Raw genomic sequence first — 19,505 nt, 5'->3', positions numbered from 1 at the left:
AACAGTTCACCCACCTCTGAAGCTGGTATAAAAGGCGTGTGAGTGTCACTGTGGTGGGCTGCATTCACAAGCAGGAGAAGTGTAACCACAATGCAGGCAGATTCTGGTTGATCTGCCTACATGTGAGCGTTCAGTGCCAGGCAGCTAAATTAAGAGCATCAGTGAGTGATTAAATAAAAGGCTTCTTGCTCTGACTCCTCTCCTCTCAGGATAAATGGAAATTGATTGATGACCACTCAAAAGTTGACACAACTATTCTTTCATTTCCCTCATCCTTCTACTTCTTCTCCATCTCTACCTTTGTTTTCCTTTCCTCTCCTCTCCTCTTTTGGATTTCTCTTCTTCCTGCCAATCTCTTCACTTTCTTCTCCTGTCCTGTCCTTTCCACTCTCCTTTTTCCTCTTTAAAGCTCTTTTCTTGTTTTATTTATCCCTTTATTCCTCACATTTTATTCTCACTTCTCTCTTGATCCTATCTTAGTTTTCCTCATCATTTGTCTCCTAGAGTTTTTCCTCTGTAGTCTACTTTGGTGTTTTCTCATCTTCCTCTCCTTTCCTGTGTTCTTTCCGGTCTGTTTCTTTCCTTTTCCTTCTTCTCTCTTCTCCTTTTTTGTATATATCCTTCTCTTATCATCTTGATAACTCCTCTCTTTCTCCTTGCCTCCTCTGTCTTTGATTTTCTCTTCATTTGATCCTTCTTTTTCCTCTCCTGCTTCTTCCTGCCATCTCCCATCCTTTTTTAATCTCTATTTTTCTTTTTTCGGGTTTTCATTCACCCCCATAGACCCCGCAGTCTCTCTTTTTTCTTCGTGCTCTCCACTCTTCTCATTACCCTTCTGTTTCCTCATCTATTTTGTCATTTCACCTCCTCTCTTTTTGTTTTCCCCTTCTCTGCTTTTATTCAGTCTCTCCGTCTCTTCTTATTCCATTTCCTTCCTTGCATCCTCTCTGTCTTCTTCTCTGTTTTGCTCTCTTCCTTCTTTAGTTTCCTTTTCTGTCTCCATCCCTATATCTCGCTGCATTTTCCTTTTCCCACATTCTTGCACTTCATCCATCTCTTTCTTCTCACTCCTTCCTCATTTCCTTGCCTCATATCTCTTGCCTCTTCTCCTTCAAAGATTTCTTCCTTTCTCCCTCTCCTTTCCAGCTGTCATTCTTCTTTTCATCTCTCCTCTCTCCCTCTCTCTCTCTCTCCCTCTCCTCTCTCTCTCTCTCCTCTCTCTCTCTTCTCTCTCTCTCCTTCTCTCTCTCTCTCTCTCTCTCTCTCTCTCTCCTCTCCCTCTCCTCTCTCTCTCTCTCTCTTTCTCTCTTCTCTCTCTCTCTCCTCTCTCTCTCTCCCTCCTCCTCTCTTCTCTATTCCAGCAGTATAGAGTCAGTGAACAGCAGCAGCAGCAGCAGCAGCAGTGTCACTCAGCTCAGCAACCACTCGCATGAAAGTGAGGACCTCTGTTTTTCTTTATCTTGCCTCTTTTTGTTTTTCTTCTTTAAATGTTTTTTTATTTCATCTTTTCTTTTGACTAATTTCTTCTACACTTTTCTGCTACTGATTGCTTTCACAGTGCAGCAGTATGAGGGTACCATGCATCCTAAATAGGTTTTTTTGTCCTTACTCCAAATAGAGCATGTAGCCATATGCTTTTCTTTTCTTTCTTTCATTTCATTGGAGTTAAACAGGTCAGTCTTGTAGCTTTTATGCAAAATGTCAAACTCTGTGTTCCAGTGGGTATTTTTAAAAGCATTACTTTAAATTCTTTCTCAGTGAAATTTATCATGCAAATCCTTCATTTAGTGGCAGAATGTGTTTGAGCATGACCACTGATATCAAGCTGCATGTTTTAGTGTATAATATAATGAAATATTCAGCCTAGCTGTAGTCCTGTGAGAACTGGAGAAATGCATGTGTAATTTTTGTTCTGAGACAGATCTTTTTTTTTTTTGTTTGTTTGTTTTTTGGAAACTCTAATGTTTCTAATACTTGGAGCTGTTTTTGTGTTTTTTCTGGCTTTACTCTCTTTTTTCTCATTCCTTTTGTTGTACTATGTTATTTTCGCACTGGCTGGCATAAAGACACATGCACCGGACTTCAGTGAAAATGGAGATCACAACGTCAGTCATTTAACCAGGATGGACTTATCTGAGGCATTCACTCATGTAATGGCAACAATGCCAGTTGCTTTATTACCAAACTCGTCACTGGACAATGTCAGCCAGGCATCCTCTGGTTCGTCAAGATCCGCTCCTCTACCTCCTCACTCGCAGGTTGCGTCAGTGTTTATCGTGCTGGTGGTCTCGGTCATCATCCTGGGGACTGTGGTTGGGAACGTGCTGGTCGTGGTGGCGGTGTTCACCAGTCGAGCTCTGAGGGCACCTCAGAACCTTTTCCTTGTGTCTCTGGCTTCAGCGGACATACTGGTGGCAACGCTGGTCATCCCGTTCTCCTTAGCCAATGAGGTAAGGGAACTGTTTTTCAGACTTTTATACTTTGCAGTGCCAAGGACAGCTAGGTTTTTCATGTATTCTGTGCCTGGAGCTTATCTGTTTAAAAAAAAGTAACAAAGTTGTATTAACACTAACCAAGTCAAAATCTCTGAAAGCCAGTTAATTTGAGATATTGTTTAAACTTGTTCTCAGGGTTTATCATCTAAAATACTCTTCATTGCACTGAATCAGGGGTGCAGCACAGAACTATAGATCAGCAGTCTCAACACATCTTTCATTTTTGTTTTTGTTTCTTGATTTTTAAGTATAAATACTGATAATTCCCTTGGCATAAAAAAAAAAAAGCTTGAAAAATACAATCTTAGTTTTCTAAACACTGTCCCGTCTTCATCCTTCTCATCACACTCAGGGCAACCTTCATTTTCTTCTGTCTCTTCTATCATTGTCTCACACCTTGCTCACTACAAACAAAGATCCTCTACAAATATGAAGCACGCAGGACTGATGTGAGCCTGTTAACTTGCTTCCACACTCATACTGTTTTCTACTGGTTTGGTGCTCAGGTATATCAGAGGTTGAACCAGATCATCAAGGCACACCATAATTGTCCATTCATCTATTCTGCTTCTGCTTGTCCAATTAAGGGTTGGAGCTGGGGGTGGGGGTTAGGTGGAGCCTATCCCAGCTGCTATAGGGTGAGAGGCAGGGTACACCCTGGACAGGTCACCAGTCTGTCACAGAGCTCCATAATAACCATAAATCATGAAATTATCTTGATAACTGTGGCAGTTTAAATAAATGTCCAATCTGATTTGCAGGAGTGGCTGCAGGAGGGAGAGCAGGTTGTGTAGTAACACTGGAAGGTTGGTGGTTCGATCCTTGGTTGCTCCAGACTGCATGCCAAAGTATAGTCGTGCAAGATATTGAACCCCAAGTTGCTCTCTGATGTTTTCGTTGGAGTGTGAATGTTAGATAGAAAGTACTTAGGTGCAGGTGAAAATGAATGTTGTATGAAGCACTTTGAAAGAGAGGTGAGTGAAGAAGAAATAGTCAGCCTAGGCCTATTGCGCAAGTAAGGGAGGGTTCACGGTCACCTGATCCAGCCCTAACTAGAAGTTTTCTCAAAAAGGTAAGTTTTAAGCCTAATCTTAAAAGTAGAGAGGATGTCTGTGTCCTGAATCCAAAGTGGGAGCTGGTTCCAGAGAGGAGGGGCCTGAAAGCTGAAGGCTCTGCCTCCCATTCTACTTTTAAATACTGTACCCTAGGAACCACAAGTAAGCCAGCAGTCTGAGATATAGAGTTTAGGTTATATGACTCTTTGAAGTCTTTAAGATAAGATGAGCCTGATTATTTAAGACATGTGTGTGAGAAGAAGAATTATAAATTCAGTTCTGAATTTAACAAGGAGCCAATGAAGAGAAGTCAATATAGAGAAATATGCTCTGTCTTTCTAGTCCCTATCAGTACTCACAGCATTTTGGATCAGCTGAGAGTTTTCACAGAGTTTTTAGGACAAACTGATAGTAATGAATTACAATAGTCCAGCCTAGGAGTAATAAATGTTTGAACTAGTTTTTCAACATCACCCTGATACAGGATTTTTCTAATTGGTATGTGTCGTGTGACTTCAAGGATAGATAAAATTGGGTATCATCTGCATAGCTATGCCTTCTAATTTAATACTGCATAAGGGAAGCATGCATAATGTTAACCCTAGCACAGAACCCTGTGGAACTCCATATTTAACCTTAGTGTTTGATGAAGCCTCCCCTTTACATGAACAAAATGGAGTTTATTAGATAGCTATGATTTAAACCACTGCAGTGCAGTACCCAATACCTGTACTTAATACCTACAGCATGCTCTAATCTTTGTAATGAAATATTACAGTCAGCAGTACTGAATTCTGCTCTGAGGTCTAGCTGGAAAAGTGCAGAGATGAGTCCACTGTCAGAGCCCATAAGAAGATCATTCGTAACCTTCACTGATGCTGTTTCTGTACTGTATACTCAAACTCTTCAAATAAACCATCCCTCTGTAGATGATCAGTTAGCTCCTTGACAGCTACTCTTCCAAGAATTTTGAAATTAAAGGAAGGTTGGAGATTGGCCTACAATTAGCTAAGACTGTTGGGTCAAGTGATGGCTTTTTAAGTAGTGGTGTAATTACTGCTACCTTAAAGGCCTGTGGTATGTACCACATTAATAGAGACAGAATGATTTAAGATCAATCTATCAGTTGAACAGGTATAATTAATAAAGTGATCAATGAGTGTATGAAAGAATAGGGTATATAATTCAATGATACGCACTGTATTGTTATACTGTATGCCTACTCTTTGATTGCATACACAGTAACATATTTTATAACAGGATGATGCTCTAATAACAGTGAACTGTGTCCAGTCTCCAGTGAGTCTCCTACATGTACTAATGTGTAATGTTGATGTTGATAAATAAGAAACAGAAAAAGGGCAACTTTGTGCTTTTTTCATTTTTGCCATTAAAATGTTAGCCAAAAAAAGATACCATACTTTTATACTGGGACAACATGGTAAAGCCCTTTGACTCCTGTATTTGTAAAGATTGATCCAAGGACTGTGATTCAGGTGGTTCTGACTTGTTCATGTTCATAAATATTAAAGATTTTGGGCAATTTACATAACGCTGTGGTGAACACAGTGGTTGGGGACAAACATATTACAAAAGTTGTTGCAACTGTGTGAAAACATTGAAATAAATGCTTTGAAGCTGGGAACCAGGCCTACATCTGCTCTCAGTCAGTTGTTATCTTCAAAGAATCTTTTGCCTGTCAAAATGGCAACAAAATGGCAATAAAACAAAGTTTATGAATTTGTGATTGAATGGGGCCAAGTTGGCAGTTACATTCAATCTGTTTGTGACAATACAGCAATTAACTATTGGCTAAAATTACAAATCTGTTGAGTCCAGCCAGAACTTCGTAGATGTGAAACAGAAATTCCTTCATAAATAGTGATGTAGCTCCTGCAGGATGTGATTTACCCGCAAAATGACATGGTGCTCTTCAACCTTGCATTTATACAGGAATATAACCAGAGAGCAACCAGTTTGCAACCAGCTGAATTGAGTCCACTATTGCAAAGAGACACATAGACACATCAAACTGATTGGAACTGACTGCAATGTGTTGACAATCTGTCTGTATTTATAAATAGATATGAAGTATTTGCAAACCTTCCCCAGTGATTGCAGTCAGCCCAGGTTGGACAAGTCACTTACCATCAGGTGACCTACTTGCAATTGGTCGCCAAATGTGAAAACATCCAATGCAATCACCAGGTGGCCACCAGCTCTTCCTAGCTGCAAGGAGGTTGCCATCCTATGTTTATTCTATGGTGACTGAACCATAACTCCTGTGTGGTGCAGTTTGAACAGATTTTTGAGATATACACCAAACCGTTATGGTAATCTTAAAATAGACCTATTATGTTAATTTCCATTTACATATTTTTATGCTTGGACTGTACTATAGTAGCTTTGCATGATTCACGATTCAAAATGACCCTTATCTTACATTGGGCCTTAGTGTAGCAACAAGCTCTTCTGTCTCTTCTCCCTTTAAGGCCAACCCACTCACTAATGTTAAAATAACGAACTAAACTGATTTTAAATATCTGAGCTGGAGTGCTCAGAGCTCCAGTTTGGAGATTTTTGGCTCACATGGATTACTTGTACATAGACTGAGCTTGTTCAAAATTATTATTTCATCGTATTTATTATGACCATCTACCATGATAACAGCATATATTTGACTAAATAAGGACAAGAATAGCAGGTACTCTCTGACAATGATTCAAGAAAAGTACCAAAGCGACTGAGAAAAATTGTAACGTATAAGATATGTTGAAAACCACAACATGTACTGCATGCACATAAAGACAGCATGGTGATGAAACCAAGGGTAAATACATAAAGTGGGAGCTTCTGGTGCTGAATTCTGTATTTGTGTAGAGGTGTGGATCAATACAAGCCTTTCCATTCACTTGTTTTACACACATTTTCACTTTGAGCTTGAAATACCCAGAAGGAAAACATATAAATATTCCAAAAAATGTAAGCATTTAATAGAAACAAATACACGATAAATAATACACAATGACATATATGAGGCATGTAACGCTCACAGTAGCTTCTGCTCTGCCAGTGAGATGATAAAATAGATGAAGGTTCATTTTTTATCCCTCAGCCTTAAAAGGGTGATAGGTTATTGTCGTCAGCCCACTGGGTGGGCGGGCCAATTTTCAACGTGATGAACACAATAACTCGAGAACCATGTGACCTAGGATGTTCAAATTCACACCATACTGTAGATGCATCTACTAAAGAACTCAGACAACTTTCAATCTCAGCTTGATAAAGATAAGTTGATAAAGATGTCACCAAGGATTGTCTAATCGAGGCCATACACGTAGAGGCATCCACCAAAAATCTCTTACCAAAAAGTTCTAACCATAATAATGACAGTCACAAAAAGTGACAGTACTCTCAATGGTTTACATTTATTGTAATTTTATAATTTCTTATTCGTGGTTCTTATTTATCCATTTGCTTTGAATTGATATGGTGAATAAAGTTACTAAGGCTCACGTGCAACCCATTAAGATCTACTGTGTCTTAGAACTTTGTGTGCTGTGGTGTTCCACTGGCGGCTGACAATATTTTTTGCTCTGAGCTCTGACTATTACTCATCTGATGACATCATCTCCTTTCCCTTATCTCCTTCTAATATGTTTTAATGGCACCCTGTTGGAGTATTAACTCCATCAGCTGTTTATTGTGACAAATTTAATTCATCCATCCATTCAGTTTCTACTGCTTATCTGGGCCTGGGTTGTGGGGCCAGCAGCAGAATGCCTAGACCTCCTTCTCCCCAGATGCCTCCTCCAGATCTTTTTGGGAGATACTGAGCCAGCTGAGAGGCATAATCTCTCCAGCGTGTCCTGGATCTGTCCTTGGGTCTCCTTCTGAAACACTTCACAACAGAAATACCTAGGAGGCATCCTAGTCAGATACTCAAAGCACCTCAAATGTCTCTTTTAGATGCAGAGGAGCAGCAGTTCTACTCTGTGCCCTCCCCAATGACTAACCACCTCATCCTGTCTCTTAGACATCCCTCAGAATAAACTAATTTCCTTGTATCTGAGCTTATTCTTTAAGTTACATTCACTTTAACACACAGCTTTCTTGTCATCACAACAGACTGACACATAAATTAACTCCTGCTTATATATTTGCATAAAGGTCGTGGATGGAATTATTTTGTAGATTTTCTTTAATACTGATGGAAATCAGTTTACTGTTTAAAATGAAAGTTGGAAGTGAACACTCTGAATTTTAACCCTCTGAGATCTAAGCTGTCATCAGTGACAACCTAAGGCAATCAGAATATGCAGTTTTATAAATTAAAAATTTCTCCCAAATATTGTCAGACAGGTAACAGCAACAACAATCACTCTACTGACATGCATAAAAAAACTATTCACCCCCCCCCCCCCCCCCCCCCCCAACATTAATTTTGTCTTTCTCAAAAAACTGTTAGAGTAGAATGAAGGGGAAAGATTACCACCTACAGTCTGCTCACTTAGACCTCAGAGGGTTATTGATTCTTATTGGGAAGCTGTGACTCAGGAAGTTGAGCAGGTCACCGACTAATCCAAAGGTCAGTTACAGTATTTCTGAACTGCTAACAGACATTTCCTGAGTCCACCACACATTTTCCCAAAACCTTAAACACAAATACAAAAAGTCCACAAAACCCCAGACTTTCCTGTCAAAATCAAACCATCACTGCAAAAAGCAGTTACCTGTGTGCAAAACCAAACACTATGGGCACATCACACATGCACAGGAGTTAAAAATCTATTCACAAAGACCATCTGTTACACATTACATCAAATAATTTAAGACACATCATCCAGGGCATGTAGTCAACAGAAAATGTTTATTTCAAGTGTGTACAGTGAAACACTGCCATAGTCAGAGTGATATGACAGTGCTGAATGTAGACAAAAAAGAAATTAAAAGTAAAGGAAAATGAAAAGCACAGCACTGTAGGATACAGATTCAGTCTGCACCATCATGTCTGTGTGCGTGGTCCGGCCAGAGGACCTCATCCACGTCACAGGCAATGCGGTCTCTTGCCAGGCAATGAGGGAAATGTGTGCCGAATCCAGCCTTGACAGTTCTCCACAGTCATATCATCACGTTCGTGCTCCATTTCCTTCAATAAATTCTCCCTGGTGTAGGGCTAGTGGTCAAACACCTTCCTCCTCCACTCTGAGAAGAACTCCTCTCTTGGATTGGAGAAGGGGCTGCAGAGTGGCAGGAAAATGTTCATGTACAGTACCGCTGGTTGTGTGTGAACCACCATATCTGGACAGCATGGTTGAAGTCCACATTGTCCCAAATTATGACGTATACAGGTGGCACCGCATGCTGATCCAGCTGTTCACATGCAGCCATGATATCCTGTAGACCCGTAGAGTGTGACATTCCCAGCCCGCTGGCCAGGGACTTCCACATGTTGCGTGAAAAGGCGCTCCTGCCACCCGCCTGTGGTTGTTCAATTCTGGGAAAGGTCTGGTCACTTCATTGGAGACATGTGTGTTCAATTATGAGTTTCTGTGTGTAACAGATGACAGTGGTGTTGCAATTGTACTTGCATTCTGCTGCCAGTGGTTATGGTTTTGCAACGCAGGTGTGAAATGACTGAGACCGTGTTTAAGGTTTAGCAACACACATGTGAAGTGTGTCTAGTGACTGAGATTGTGTTTGCTGTTGCACAAAAGGGAGTGATTGAGTTGCACCGAATGTGGCCCCTTGACCGACCGGTATTTGAAGCATTCAGTGTCTTTTTCCACTGTGAACGCACTCATTGCTCAGCTGAAAAACAGGTTCAACTCCGGCACCGCATACTAGCTGTTCTGGAACCAAGAACGGGTGACGCAAGCAGCAGAAGGGCGTGACTCTGCCGCCTTGATGTAAAGTTTTCCACTGCTATTTCACTGCATGGTGTGTATTACAGGAGAAAAGCGAAGCATTTTTCATGAGTGTGAATTAGTTTGGGCTCTAAGGCTGAACCTGCTGCTTTGTTTTAGTTCATATCACAGATATGACACAAAGTGCGCACTTGTCGTCTTGCTCGTAATCGCTGTCTGTGTATACCTTGTGCTGCACACAGATGCTGCAGTAGTTTTGTTTGGATAGTAAAATATGTTTGCAGCACAAGAAATTGAGTTTGTAAAAGGGGAGTGTTCTCCCACGTTTGTGCCCTACGGCTTCCGTTTCCAGACGAGGACCTGACCACACGTACGATCAGCTCACAAAGCACGGTGGAAACGCAGGCCCGTTCTTAAGCATTTCCCTGATTCATTGAAACCAGCACGAGCACCAAACCCCTGATGCATCCTTTGGACTGTGTGTGTGTGTGTGTGTGTGTGTGTGATATTTAGAAAGGGCTTAAAGGCATAGAATGAAGCACAGTGTGAATGGGAATATGTGGTATAGTAAATAACACTGAGTTTTCAGTAAAAACCTATATACACTGAACAAGCTTAACATTCTAACCACTTTCCCAATGTTGTGTTGGTCCCCTTTGCTGCCAAAACATCCGTGACCCTCAAGGCATGGACTCCACTAGACCCCTAAAGGTGTGCTGTGGTATCTGGCACCAAGTGGTAGCAACAGGCCCTTTAACCCTTTAACACCGGGCCATTGCTGCCAATACACCTGTTACCTGCCTCTAACATGGCCTTATCACCGCTGAGACGTCTGATCAAATGTACTTTGCGTTACCATAATGATGTGACCGTCTGTCCTATTAGAAAAATTCAAATGGTTTCTGAATGCTGAGAAATTGCACTTCATGTCCAATATAGGTTATGGTAATTGTTGCCAGAAGTCTGCCAACAGCGGGATATTTGAAGTATGTTGTGCCACGATGACACATTTGGTGTGAAAGGGTTGAATCCTGTAAGATGCGAGGTGGGGCCTCCATGGATCAGCATGTTTGTCCAACACATCTCACAGATGCAACTGGATTGAAATCTGAGGAATTTGGAGGCTGTGGGGGACCGAGTCAAAAACCAAGAGGAGTCACAGGAAATATTAGAAAAATAGGGTTTTTTATTTTAACCCAAAAGATCAAAATTACAAAACGCTGAGCTCATAAAAGAGGTCAAAGAAACAAAACTGAACTCAGGCAAAAATGTGCACAACAAACAAACTCACTGCACCAAACATAACTGACCCACCTAAGAAATGACACACAAGGGTATATATGCTGGCTGATCAGACCATTGACACACACAATAGGGGGTAACTAAACAGAATACACCAATCACACCAAACACCACAATACAGCTAAGTTTGTTAATAAACTAAACACCAAAAAAAACCCGCTAAAAGCAAAATCTTAAAGCTCCCATATACAAATGAGTCACTTAAACGGAAAGCTTTATTTAACTAAAGAACAAAACCCCTCCCCTCTACCAGAGCTGGTGGTGCAGACCAATTTATCCAATGTACAGGTGTGGTCAGCCCTGGCCAACAGCGTGTCAGGCAACTCCCCAGGATCAGAGCAAGTACCGGTAAAGAAACAAACTAATGAGCATAAACAAAAATGAACCATGGGTTGAGAAAAATACAAGTGAACTAAATGTGCGCGCTTACAAACAGAACAAATGCATTTAAACCAACCAATCTATTACAAACTAAAATAATGGTATTTGTGTGAATAGTGCATAAGGGAGTTACCGACTTTGCTGGAGTGCGGCCATAGATTTGGCCATCCCAGAGGCCAAGTTAACACTTCAAACCTGTTGTTGTTCTCCTCAAACCATTCCTGAACCATTTTTGTTTTGTGGCAGGGCACATTATCCTGCTGAAAGAGGCTACAACCATGAGAGAATACCACCACCCTCAATCTGTCAATGGCTCACAAACTTACAGACAGACAGGAAATAGCAGGTCAGACTAGAGAGAATCCTATCCAGCACCTGGAAAATCAGCACTGGTGCCCCCCCAGTGATGTGTCCTCTCTCCTTTGCTCTTCTCCCGCTAAACAAATTTCCTTGAAAATTTGATTAAAAAAGCATAAACAACACAGGCTGTTGGTTGTAAATTGCTTGTACTACCCAGTCATATGTAAAGTGCTAATGCCAATATGTGACCACCTGCCACTGGGACACAAACTTCAATACAAGAGCAGTAAATTTAGGTTAGACTAATAAGTAATATCACAAACTAACCACTTCCTATTACCAGTTTTAGTTCAATTTTTATATAAATAAATAAATAAATACATTTATATAAACATGTAACTATACATACTTGTGACTAATTTCAAACAGAATTTCTGTTATTACTTCGGTCCCCTTGCAGTACCTTTGCGGCCCCCTGCTGGGCCGTGGCCCCACACTTTGGGAACCACTGCTCTAGAGCAGCGGAGACATGTTCTCTGGAGTGACGAGTCATGAATCTCCTGGAAATCCAATAGATGAGTCTGGGTTTGGCAGTTCCCAGGAGAACAGTACCGTGATAAATATAAAGTTTTGTAAATGGTAAATGGACTTGTTCTTCTATAGCGTTTACTACTCTACTTGAGCACTCAGTGCTTTATACAATGTGCCTCATTCACCCCTTCACACCCATTCATACAAATACTTTTTTTTCAAATACCTAAGTGCTTTCTATCTAACATTCACACACATTCACACTCCAATGAACACATCGGAGAGCAACTTGGGGTTGTCTTTTGCCCACGGATACTTTGGCATGCAGACTGGAGCAGCCAGGAAATGAACTGACCTACCTATTAGTAGATGACCTGCTCTACCTCCTGAGCTACAGCTACCCCTGGTAGAGAGAGGACTGTGGTGAGGGGCTATCTTTCAGGAGTTGGGCCCCCTAATTCCAGTGAAAGGAACTTTTGATGCTTCCAAGTATTTGGAAAAATACTTGTTATTGTCTGTGTTATGTTGCAATGGTCTGTTGTCTATTGTGTTATGTACATTAAGATCACACATTAAGAAAAAAATAAAAATTTCCACTTTGCCTCAGTCCATTTTAAAAGAGCTTTTGCACAGAGAAGACTGCAGTGTTCCTGGATCATGCTCACAAATGGTTTCTTCTTTGCGTGATAGAGCTTTAACCTGCATTTGTGGATTGCATGTCAGTGGTTTCTGGAAGCGTTGCTGAGCCCATGGTAAATGTTCCTCCAGCTGTTTCAGTTTAGTACCACCATGAAATAGTAAAATGTCGAATTTAAATATTCAATATGATTTTCATTATATTTTATTGTGAAAAAAATATGAGTTCATGAGATTTGCAAATCTTTCCATTAAAATAAAAACAAAAATACTTCCTAGTACAACCTCTGAAATATCTGAATAACTGAAAGGGAAAGCCTATTCAGTGCTGATTTGGAGAAATTTTCACTTTTCACATCGAAGTCTTATTTGTCTTGAGTAACATTAAATTCATTTGAACATCTTACTAAGTGCTGAAAGGATGAACAGATCTCTCTCGCTCTCTCTCTGCATAAAAAATGTGTGAAAATTAGACTGTCAACATCTTGTGATAATTCTGGACAGTTTTATTAATTTGTTTCTCTTGCTGAAATCTGTAAGCATCTATTTGATCTATACATCAAATAGGTGATTCAACTGATATTCTCCTCTGCACTCAGAAATAACAGCCAGGTTCTTTGTCCCTGCTTTTCATCAGCCATTATTCCTTGAAACGATCCTGGAGCTGTGTTGTGTTAGATGTGTTAGTGATTGTCTCACATCTGTAACACTTTCTATTCTTTTCTGCTCTGGCTGAGCTTTAGGTTTCTTTTTTTTCCTGCAGGAAAGCTTTCTATTCACACTCACAACATAGTCATCCTGGTACTATGGGTCATCTAGCTTCTTAAGGCTTTTTACTTATCTGGTTACACTTTAACTAGTTCTTACCAAGTCCTGTGTGCTTCCCCTATTTTCCAGTTAAAGGAATAATGGTGGAATTATAATTCATCATAACAGTTGCTGTGACAAAGAAATGAAGAAACTACACTTTGTAGTAACATTAAGATGCAGTGCCACAATATTTAATCTATATTTAACAATTTAATTATTTTGAAATTTCAGTGACTGCTAACCAGCTAGAACTCTTTGTGTTGATGGATGCACTATCTCTCAATAGGATGAAAGACTCACTGGAGAGACAGCCATAAATAGAATCTAAACATGTGAGAAACACTGTGCATACATCTCAGCCAACGTCTAAATGTATCAGTAGTTGCTCTAATGCTGATCTTCATAACTGTTTATATCTTTTCTTGATGCCAGCATTAGAGCTGTAGCAATGCTGGTTGGAATGCCAAACAACTTTACCCACACCATCCCAAGTTACAGTAGTAAGATGTTCTAAGTAAAGTAAGGACTAGAACATTGCTTTGTGATACACACTTACTGAGCTCCTGAACACAAGACAGAAACTCCATCCATCCATCCATCCACTTTTGTCTTTTTTTCATTTATCTCACTATGCTCCTTGCTATTTGGTTAGGCTAAGTCACCAAAAGGAAAAAGGAAAAATTAAATGGTCGCTACACAACAAATAAAGATTATGATGGATTCAATTATTATAACCTGCAACAGCTATTATCAGCAGCAAGTTTTTAAACCTTGTCAAGTAAGAAGAATTGTAAGCCTTGTTTTAGTAATTACTGTTGATGATTGTGTGTTGATCACCAGATAACTTCAGCAGATAAAAACCCAATAAAGACAACAATACCATTTCAACCCTTGTGTGAAATTCAGCCTCATTTCACATCTCTAACACCATAAACTGGGAATGCAACAGGATAGTATGTACTTCTTCTTTGCCAAGCAAATGATGAAAAAAAAAAAGTGCATGAAAAGTAGATAAAAAAAAGTAGATGAAATGTAGATGTAGATGAAAGGGTCTGTCTGGACAGACTTCATTTTCAGTGCAAAGGACTCTGGTGCTAGCAGAAGCTGTGGGGGGATTTGATGAATATTTCTTGCAGCTGGGAAAAGATTGCTGACTTACATAATTTTGAAATTGGCTGGAAGGAAACCACAGCAGCACCCACTGCAAGATCCCCAGAGCAAACACAGCAACAGCCAGTGTGGCAGTAATAAGATATTGACAGAATATTTAGAATGTGGTGAAATAACCTTTTAGGCAATTCCCTCCCTCACTGAAAGAAGCTGATAGAGAAATAAACCCTTTTCCTTGACTTCTTAAGTTATTAACATATATTAATTGCTTTCTCCTCTTTCCAGGTCATGGGCTACTGGTACTTTGGTTCCACCTGGTGCTCCTTCTACCTGGCACTGGACGTACTCTTTTGCACTTCCTCCATTGTCCACCTCTGTGCCATCAGCCTCGACCGCTACTGGTCCGTCACTAAAGCGGTGAGCTACAACCGCAAACGGACTCCCAGGCGGATCAAAACAATGATCAGCATTGTGTGGCTCATATCTATTGTCATCTCGTCCCCACCGCTCCTCATGACCCATAAAGAAGATTTGGAGACACACCAGGAGAATGACACACTCACACAGGAGTGTCTTCTTAACAACCAGACATGGTACATCCTCTCCTCCTGCTTGGTGTCCTTCTTTGCACCGGGAGTCATCATGATACTTGTTTACTGTAAGATATACCGCGTCGCCAAGCAGAGTGCCTCCACTGTGTTTGTGGCGAAGAATGTGATGGAGCGGCAGCCATCACAGTCCGAGACATGCTTTGTGGGCACTTCGAGGATTTGCCAGAGACAGGGCTGTCCTCAGTATGAACTGGACAGCCCGCGGCCTTCTGCCCGACACAGCTCCTCCAACATCAACAGCAACAGCAGCAGTCACAGGAGAGGAGAGCTGGATGACATTGACTTAGAGGAAAAGAGCTGCGAAGGTGATATAAAAACATCCCTGTCATTTTCCTCATCTCTCCGCTTCCCCAGGAGAGGCGGCGGGAAGGGGAAAACAGACGAGGGAAAGGACGCTGAGGGAACAGCAAACAGTTTAAAACCACCTCCTTCTCTTCCACCTCCTTCCTGCGCCTCAATATCATGGACATCATCGGACCACTGCTCTAACCATTTCCTCCTCCCGTCTCCGGTGCCTCTCCGCAGCAGACACATGTCTCTATCCAAAAATAAAGTGGCACAAATGCGGGAGAAGCGTTTTACATTTGTTCTGGCAGTGGTGATGGGTGTATTTGTCCTCTGCTGGTTTCCATTTTTCTTCACTTACAGTCTCCATGCTGTCTGCAGAGAGAACTGTATCATCCCCGACAGTCTCTTTAACCTGTTTTTCTGGATTGGCTACTGCAACAGCTGCCTGAACCCCATCATCTACACTATTTTTAACCGAGACTTCAGAAGGGCCTTCAAGAAAATTCTATTCCAGACTCATAAACAAACTTAAGATGAGAATGTATGAGTCTGTGTGTGTGTGTGTGCATACACAGACACACAATCAAACGCAACTGTGGAGACACAGTTTTAATCCTTTTTTCCACTGTGCTGTCATATCGACATTAAAGGGCTTGTCATACAGCCGGAGTATTGATTTATTATTCAACCACTCAGTAATTTATTAAATAATCACTTTCTATTTTAGCGTAAACCCACAGAGGAAGATGATTCAGGCATACTGGTTCTGTGAAGGCAGTTGTTTCTGCCTCCTTGATGCAACAACAGTCCAACATTACAACCTAGGTTGTGCCTGAAGTTGAATGTTAATGAGAGGAAAACGGCTGCAGGGCAGTGAACAACGTCCCTGTGGTTCTTTAAGATGTCTGAGCACTGTAGCAAGCAGGCAGGCTGCCTCTGCAATCTTGTTGGAAATAAAGCTATAAGAGGAAGAAGACGAGTGTGCTCTGAATAACACACAGTGTGTTTAATGGATGTCTGTGCCTGAGAGTAATTAAACACCAGTGGCACATAAAGCATAAACTTTAACCTCAAGTGAAGACATAAAGCTGAGAAAGCTGAAGGAAAGTTTTTCACACAGCAGCACTGTTCTGTTGACACTACACAGCTCGGGGGCAAAGACATTAAAAATTCATGTGTAGCTACAGTAGCTCAACAGAAAGAGAGAGGGGACAAAAAATGAAATAAAGAGCCAAGGAAGAAAAGGCAGAGCCTAACTATACCCAAGATTGTAACCCACTAAATATAATCAATCTTAGGCTCATACAGCAGTGGATAATTATTCTCTGAAGCTCAGGATGAAATAAAAGGGTGGGCTGCTGGCTATGTAACTCAACTCTCACACCTCTACTGTGTCAATAATCACTGAGTTATTCAATCACTACAATAGTTTGTGCAAGAAAATGCCATAAATTACTTTTGACTTAAGATAAAGATGATAATCAAGTTTTCAAACATGAAGCACAAACACAGGTGTTGGTGGTGGTGAGTATTTGGTAGACAAAAATCCTCAGGTTGCTATGCAACATCATTCTCGACAACAACTTTAAAGTTATGTAAGTATTTCATGAAATACAAAAGGCTTCTTAATGTTTAAAAGAAAACAGGATGGATTGAAATTAACAGCTGGTTTGGAGCAAACATGTGAAAGGTATTCATTGGCAAGAGGTTGGGTGAAAAATGAAGAGGTCTACATAATTATACAATATATGGCATGGGGGTTTGCCCAAAAAAAGACTGCAGAGAAGCTGGAGGAGCCGGCAACTGATTTATCCACGGACAGGCTGGCAGTCAACATGGGAGAACGTCTTTTTTAGAACACCAGTCCAGATCAGCTTTTTATTTGGTGAGCATTCTTGGGCTAGTGACAGCAGGCATACGTAGGCCAGCATCTAGCATTCATAGGATTCTAAGTAAATGGTAAGCAGTCTGCACTTACATGGCAAAAAATAGAAAATACATTCATACACACACTATTACAGGTGCAGGTGCTGAGAGAATAAAAACAAGCACTCTTTCATTCACCAGCGTTCACAGAACAGCCAACAAGGTGCTTCCCTGCCACCTGGACTAGGGTTTTAGTGTCCTGCTCAAAGACAGTTTGGCACATGGAGAGGGCTGACTATTGACTAGCATCCATGACCTAGTCACTATCCCTAGATTAACCGCTAGCATCCCTAGGCCAGCAACTAGCATAACTGGGCTTGTGACTAAAATACTGACTAAACCATATCATCTCCCCAACAAAACATCCTCCAACAAAGTCCCACAAAGAAGTAGGTGAGATGATGATATAATCTGTCCAGCATGTCCTGGGGAGCTTCTTCTCTGTGGAACATGCCCAAAACACCTCACCTCAGAATGCTCGACCCACGTTAACTGGCTCCTCTTGCTGTGGAGGTGTAGCAGCTCTAGTCTGAGCTCCTCTCAAATGGCTGCATTCCTCACTCTGTCCCTCAGGGAGAGCTCAGCCACCCTTTGCAGGAAACTTATTTCTACTGCTTTTTGTTTTGGCCGCTAGCCAGAGCCCGTAGGCATAAGTGAGGATAGGAACGTAGATTGACAGCGTGTCTTCTGTCCTGTCTCCCCTCACCCACAACTGTTTAAAGCTGATGACTGCCCCTCCCTGGTTCTGCCGGAGGTTACTTCCTGTTAAAAGGGAGTTTTTCCTTCCCACTGTCACCAAGTGCTTACTCACTGGGGGTTGTACTGATCGCTTGGGTTTTCCCTTTGTATGGTCTTTACCTACAATATAAACTGCTTTGAAGCGACTGTTGTGATTGTCGTGGTATAAATAAAATTGACCTGAATTGAACTTGAACTAAATCAACAGCCTTGCTTTCATGCAAAGCTCTTTTCACCACAACAAATCAGTAAAGTGTCCACTGCAGTATCTCTGCAGACACAGCACTCACCCACTCCACTCTCCTCACTTGTGAACAAACCCCTGAGATATTTAAACTCTTTCCACTGGGGCAGCAATTTGTCCTGGACCCAGAGTGGACTTTTTCCAGCTAAGGACCGTGGCCTCTTGGAGGTGCTAATTCTCATTTCTGCTTGTTCCCACTCGGCTGTGAACACCCCAGTGTGAGCTGGAGGTCCCCACCCGATGAAGCCAAAAGAACTGCATCACTGGCTAAAACCAAAGATAATATTCTGAAGCAGTGATGAGCCTCAGAAGACTCCACCTGTCTGTCTTTGTCTGTTCTTTTACAGATAGAACAGACAACGACCCACCAGAAATGAGCCCGACTTATTGGCAGAAATGCAGACGAAATGCAGACCAACTCTCACTGCAGTTTTTAGGAAAACAAAAAACTGGCCAATTACTGCATTTCCAGGAGTGTTAAACTGTTTTTACTTAGTTACATCTCATTTGTTTTACACTCGAGTTCATTTCATTCACTGTTTGATTAGGTTTAGATATTAAAAGAAAATACTGGAGCAACCCTATCACACCTGTCACAGGGCACGTGATGGAGTACACCCTAGCTATGCCTCTCATCTATCACTGGGCAGGGAGAAAACATGTTGACTTCAAAACATAATTGTAAATGCAGTTTCCTGTTCAGACTGACCATCCACAGCCTGAGTTCCAAGCAGTACTACAAACAGCATACCTGTATGTTTAAGTTCAAAGCCCCTTGTAGTTACACTAGTAATTATGCCAGGAGTGAAGAGGCAAGTGAGGTGATTAAAGGCAACAGTCCATAGGTTTTATTGTTGTGAATATAGCAAAGATCCTATATTCTAATCAAAACCTCAATCATTCCCTAAACTTGACCAAACTGTTTTTGTCTCTAAGTCTAAATGCTGGAAAAATATCTGTCATACTGGCAACCTAAACGGCTGTTTGGAAATGTGTTGGTCAATACTATATTTTTAAAGAGAAAAGAAAAGAAGAATGCGCCAGAATACTAATCGATCAGTCTATTACTCATAACTATCCTGTGTTCAAATGAAATACATTTTTTTTCTCCACTCTGCCACAAATAGATGAAAGAGATTATTTCAAAATCTCGCAGCTCGTTTAGTTATAGACTCGCACGTATTAATTAGGCACACAATGACTGTCCTTCT

At 41.1% G+C, this 19,505-nt stretch overlaps 1 protein-coding gene across 1 annotated transcript; it reads left to right on the top strand.

The window, feature by feature from the left end:
* Positions 1–2,111: 2,111 nt before the first annotated feature.
* LOC115775363 (alpha-2Db adrenergic receptor-like) lies at positions 2,112–15,918 on the top strand. Its single transcript, XM_030722897.1, has 2 exons — positions 2,112–2,450; positions 14,773–15,918. Exons 1-2 carry the CDS (start codon positions 2,124–2,126, stop codon positions 15,916–15,918), a joined length of 1,473 nt encoding a protein of 490 aa, XP_030578757.1. The 5' UTR covers positions 2,112–2,123.
* Positions 15,919–19,505: the final 3,587 nt, after the last annotated feature.

This window comes from Archocentrus centrarchus, unplaced genomic scaffold (assembly GCF_007364275.1).
Source record: "Archocentrus centrarchus isolate MPI-CPG fArcCen1 unplaced genomic scaffold, fArcCen1 scaffold_108_ctg1, whole genome shotgun sequence".
Classification (NCBI taxonomy): Eukaryota; Metazoa; Chordata; class Actinopteri; order Cichliformes; family Cichlidae; genus Archocentrus; species Archocentrus centrarchus.
This window is presented reverse-complemented; position numbering and strand designations above follow the sequence as displayed.

Excerpts from the sequence above, each read along its gene's own strand:
- LOC115775363 (XM_030722897.1), top strand. The coding sequence starts at position 2,124 with ATGGACTTATCTGAGGCATTCACTCATGTAATGGCAACAATGCCAGTT. Across the intron at positions 2,451-14,772 it reads CGTTCTCCTTAGCCAATGAG|GTCATGGGCTACTGGTACTT; the intron begins GTAAGGGAACTG and ends TCCTCTTTCCAG.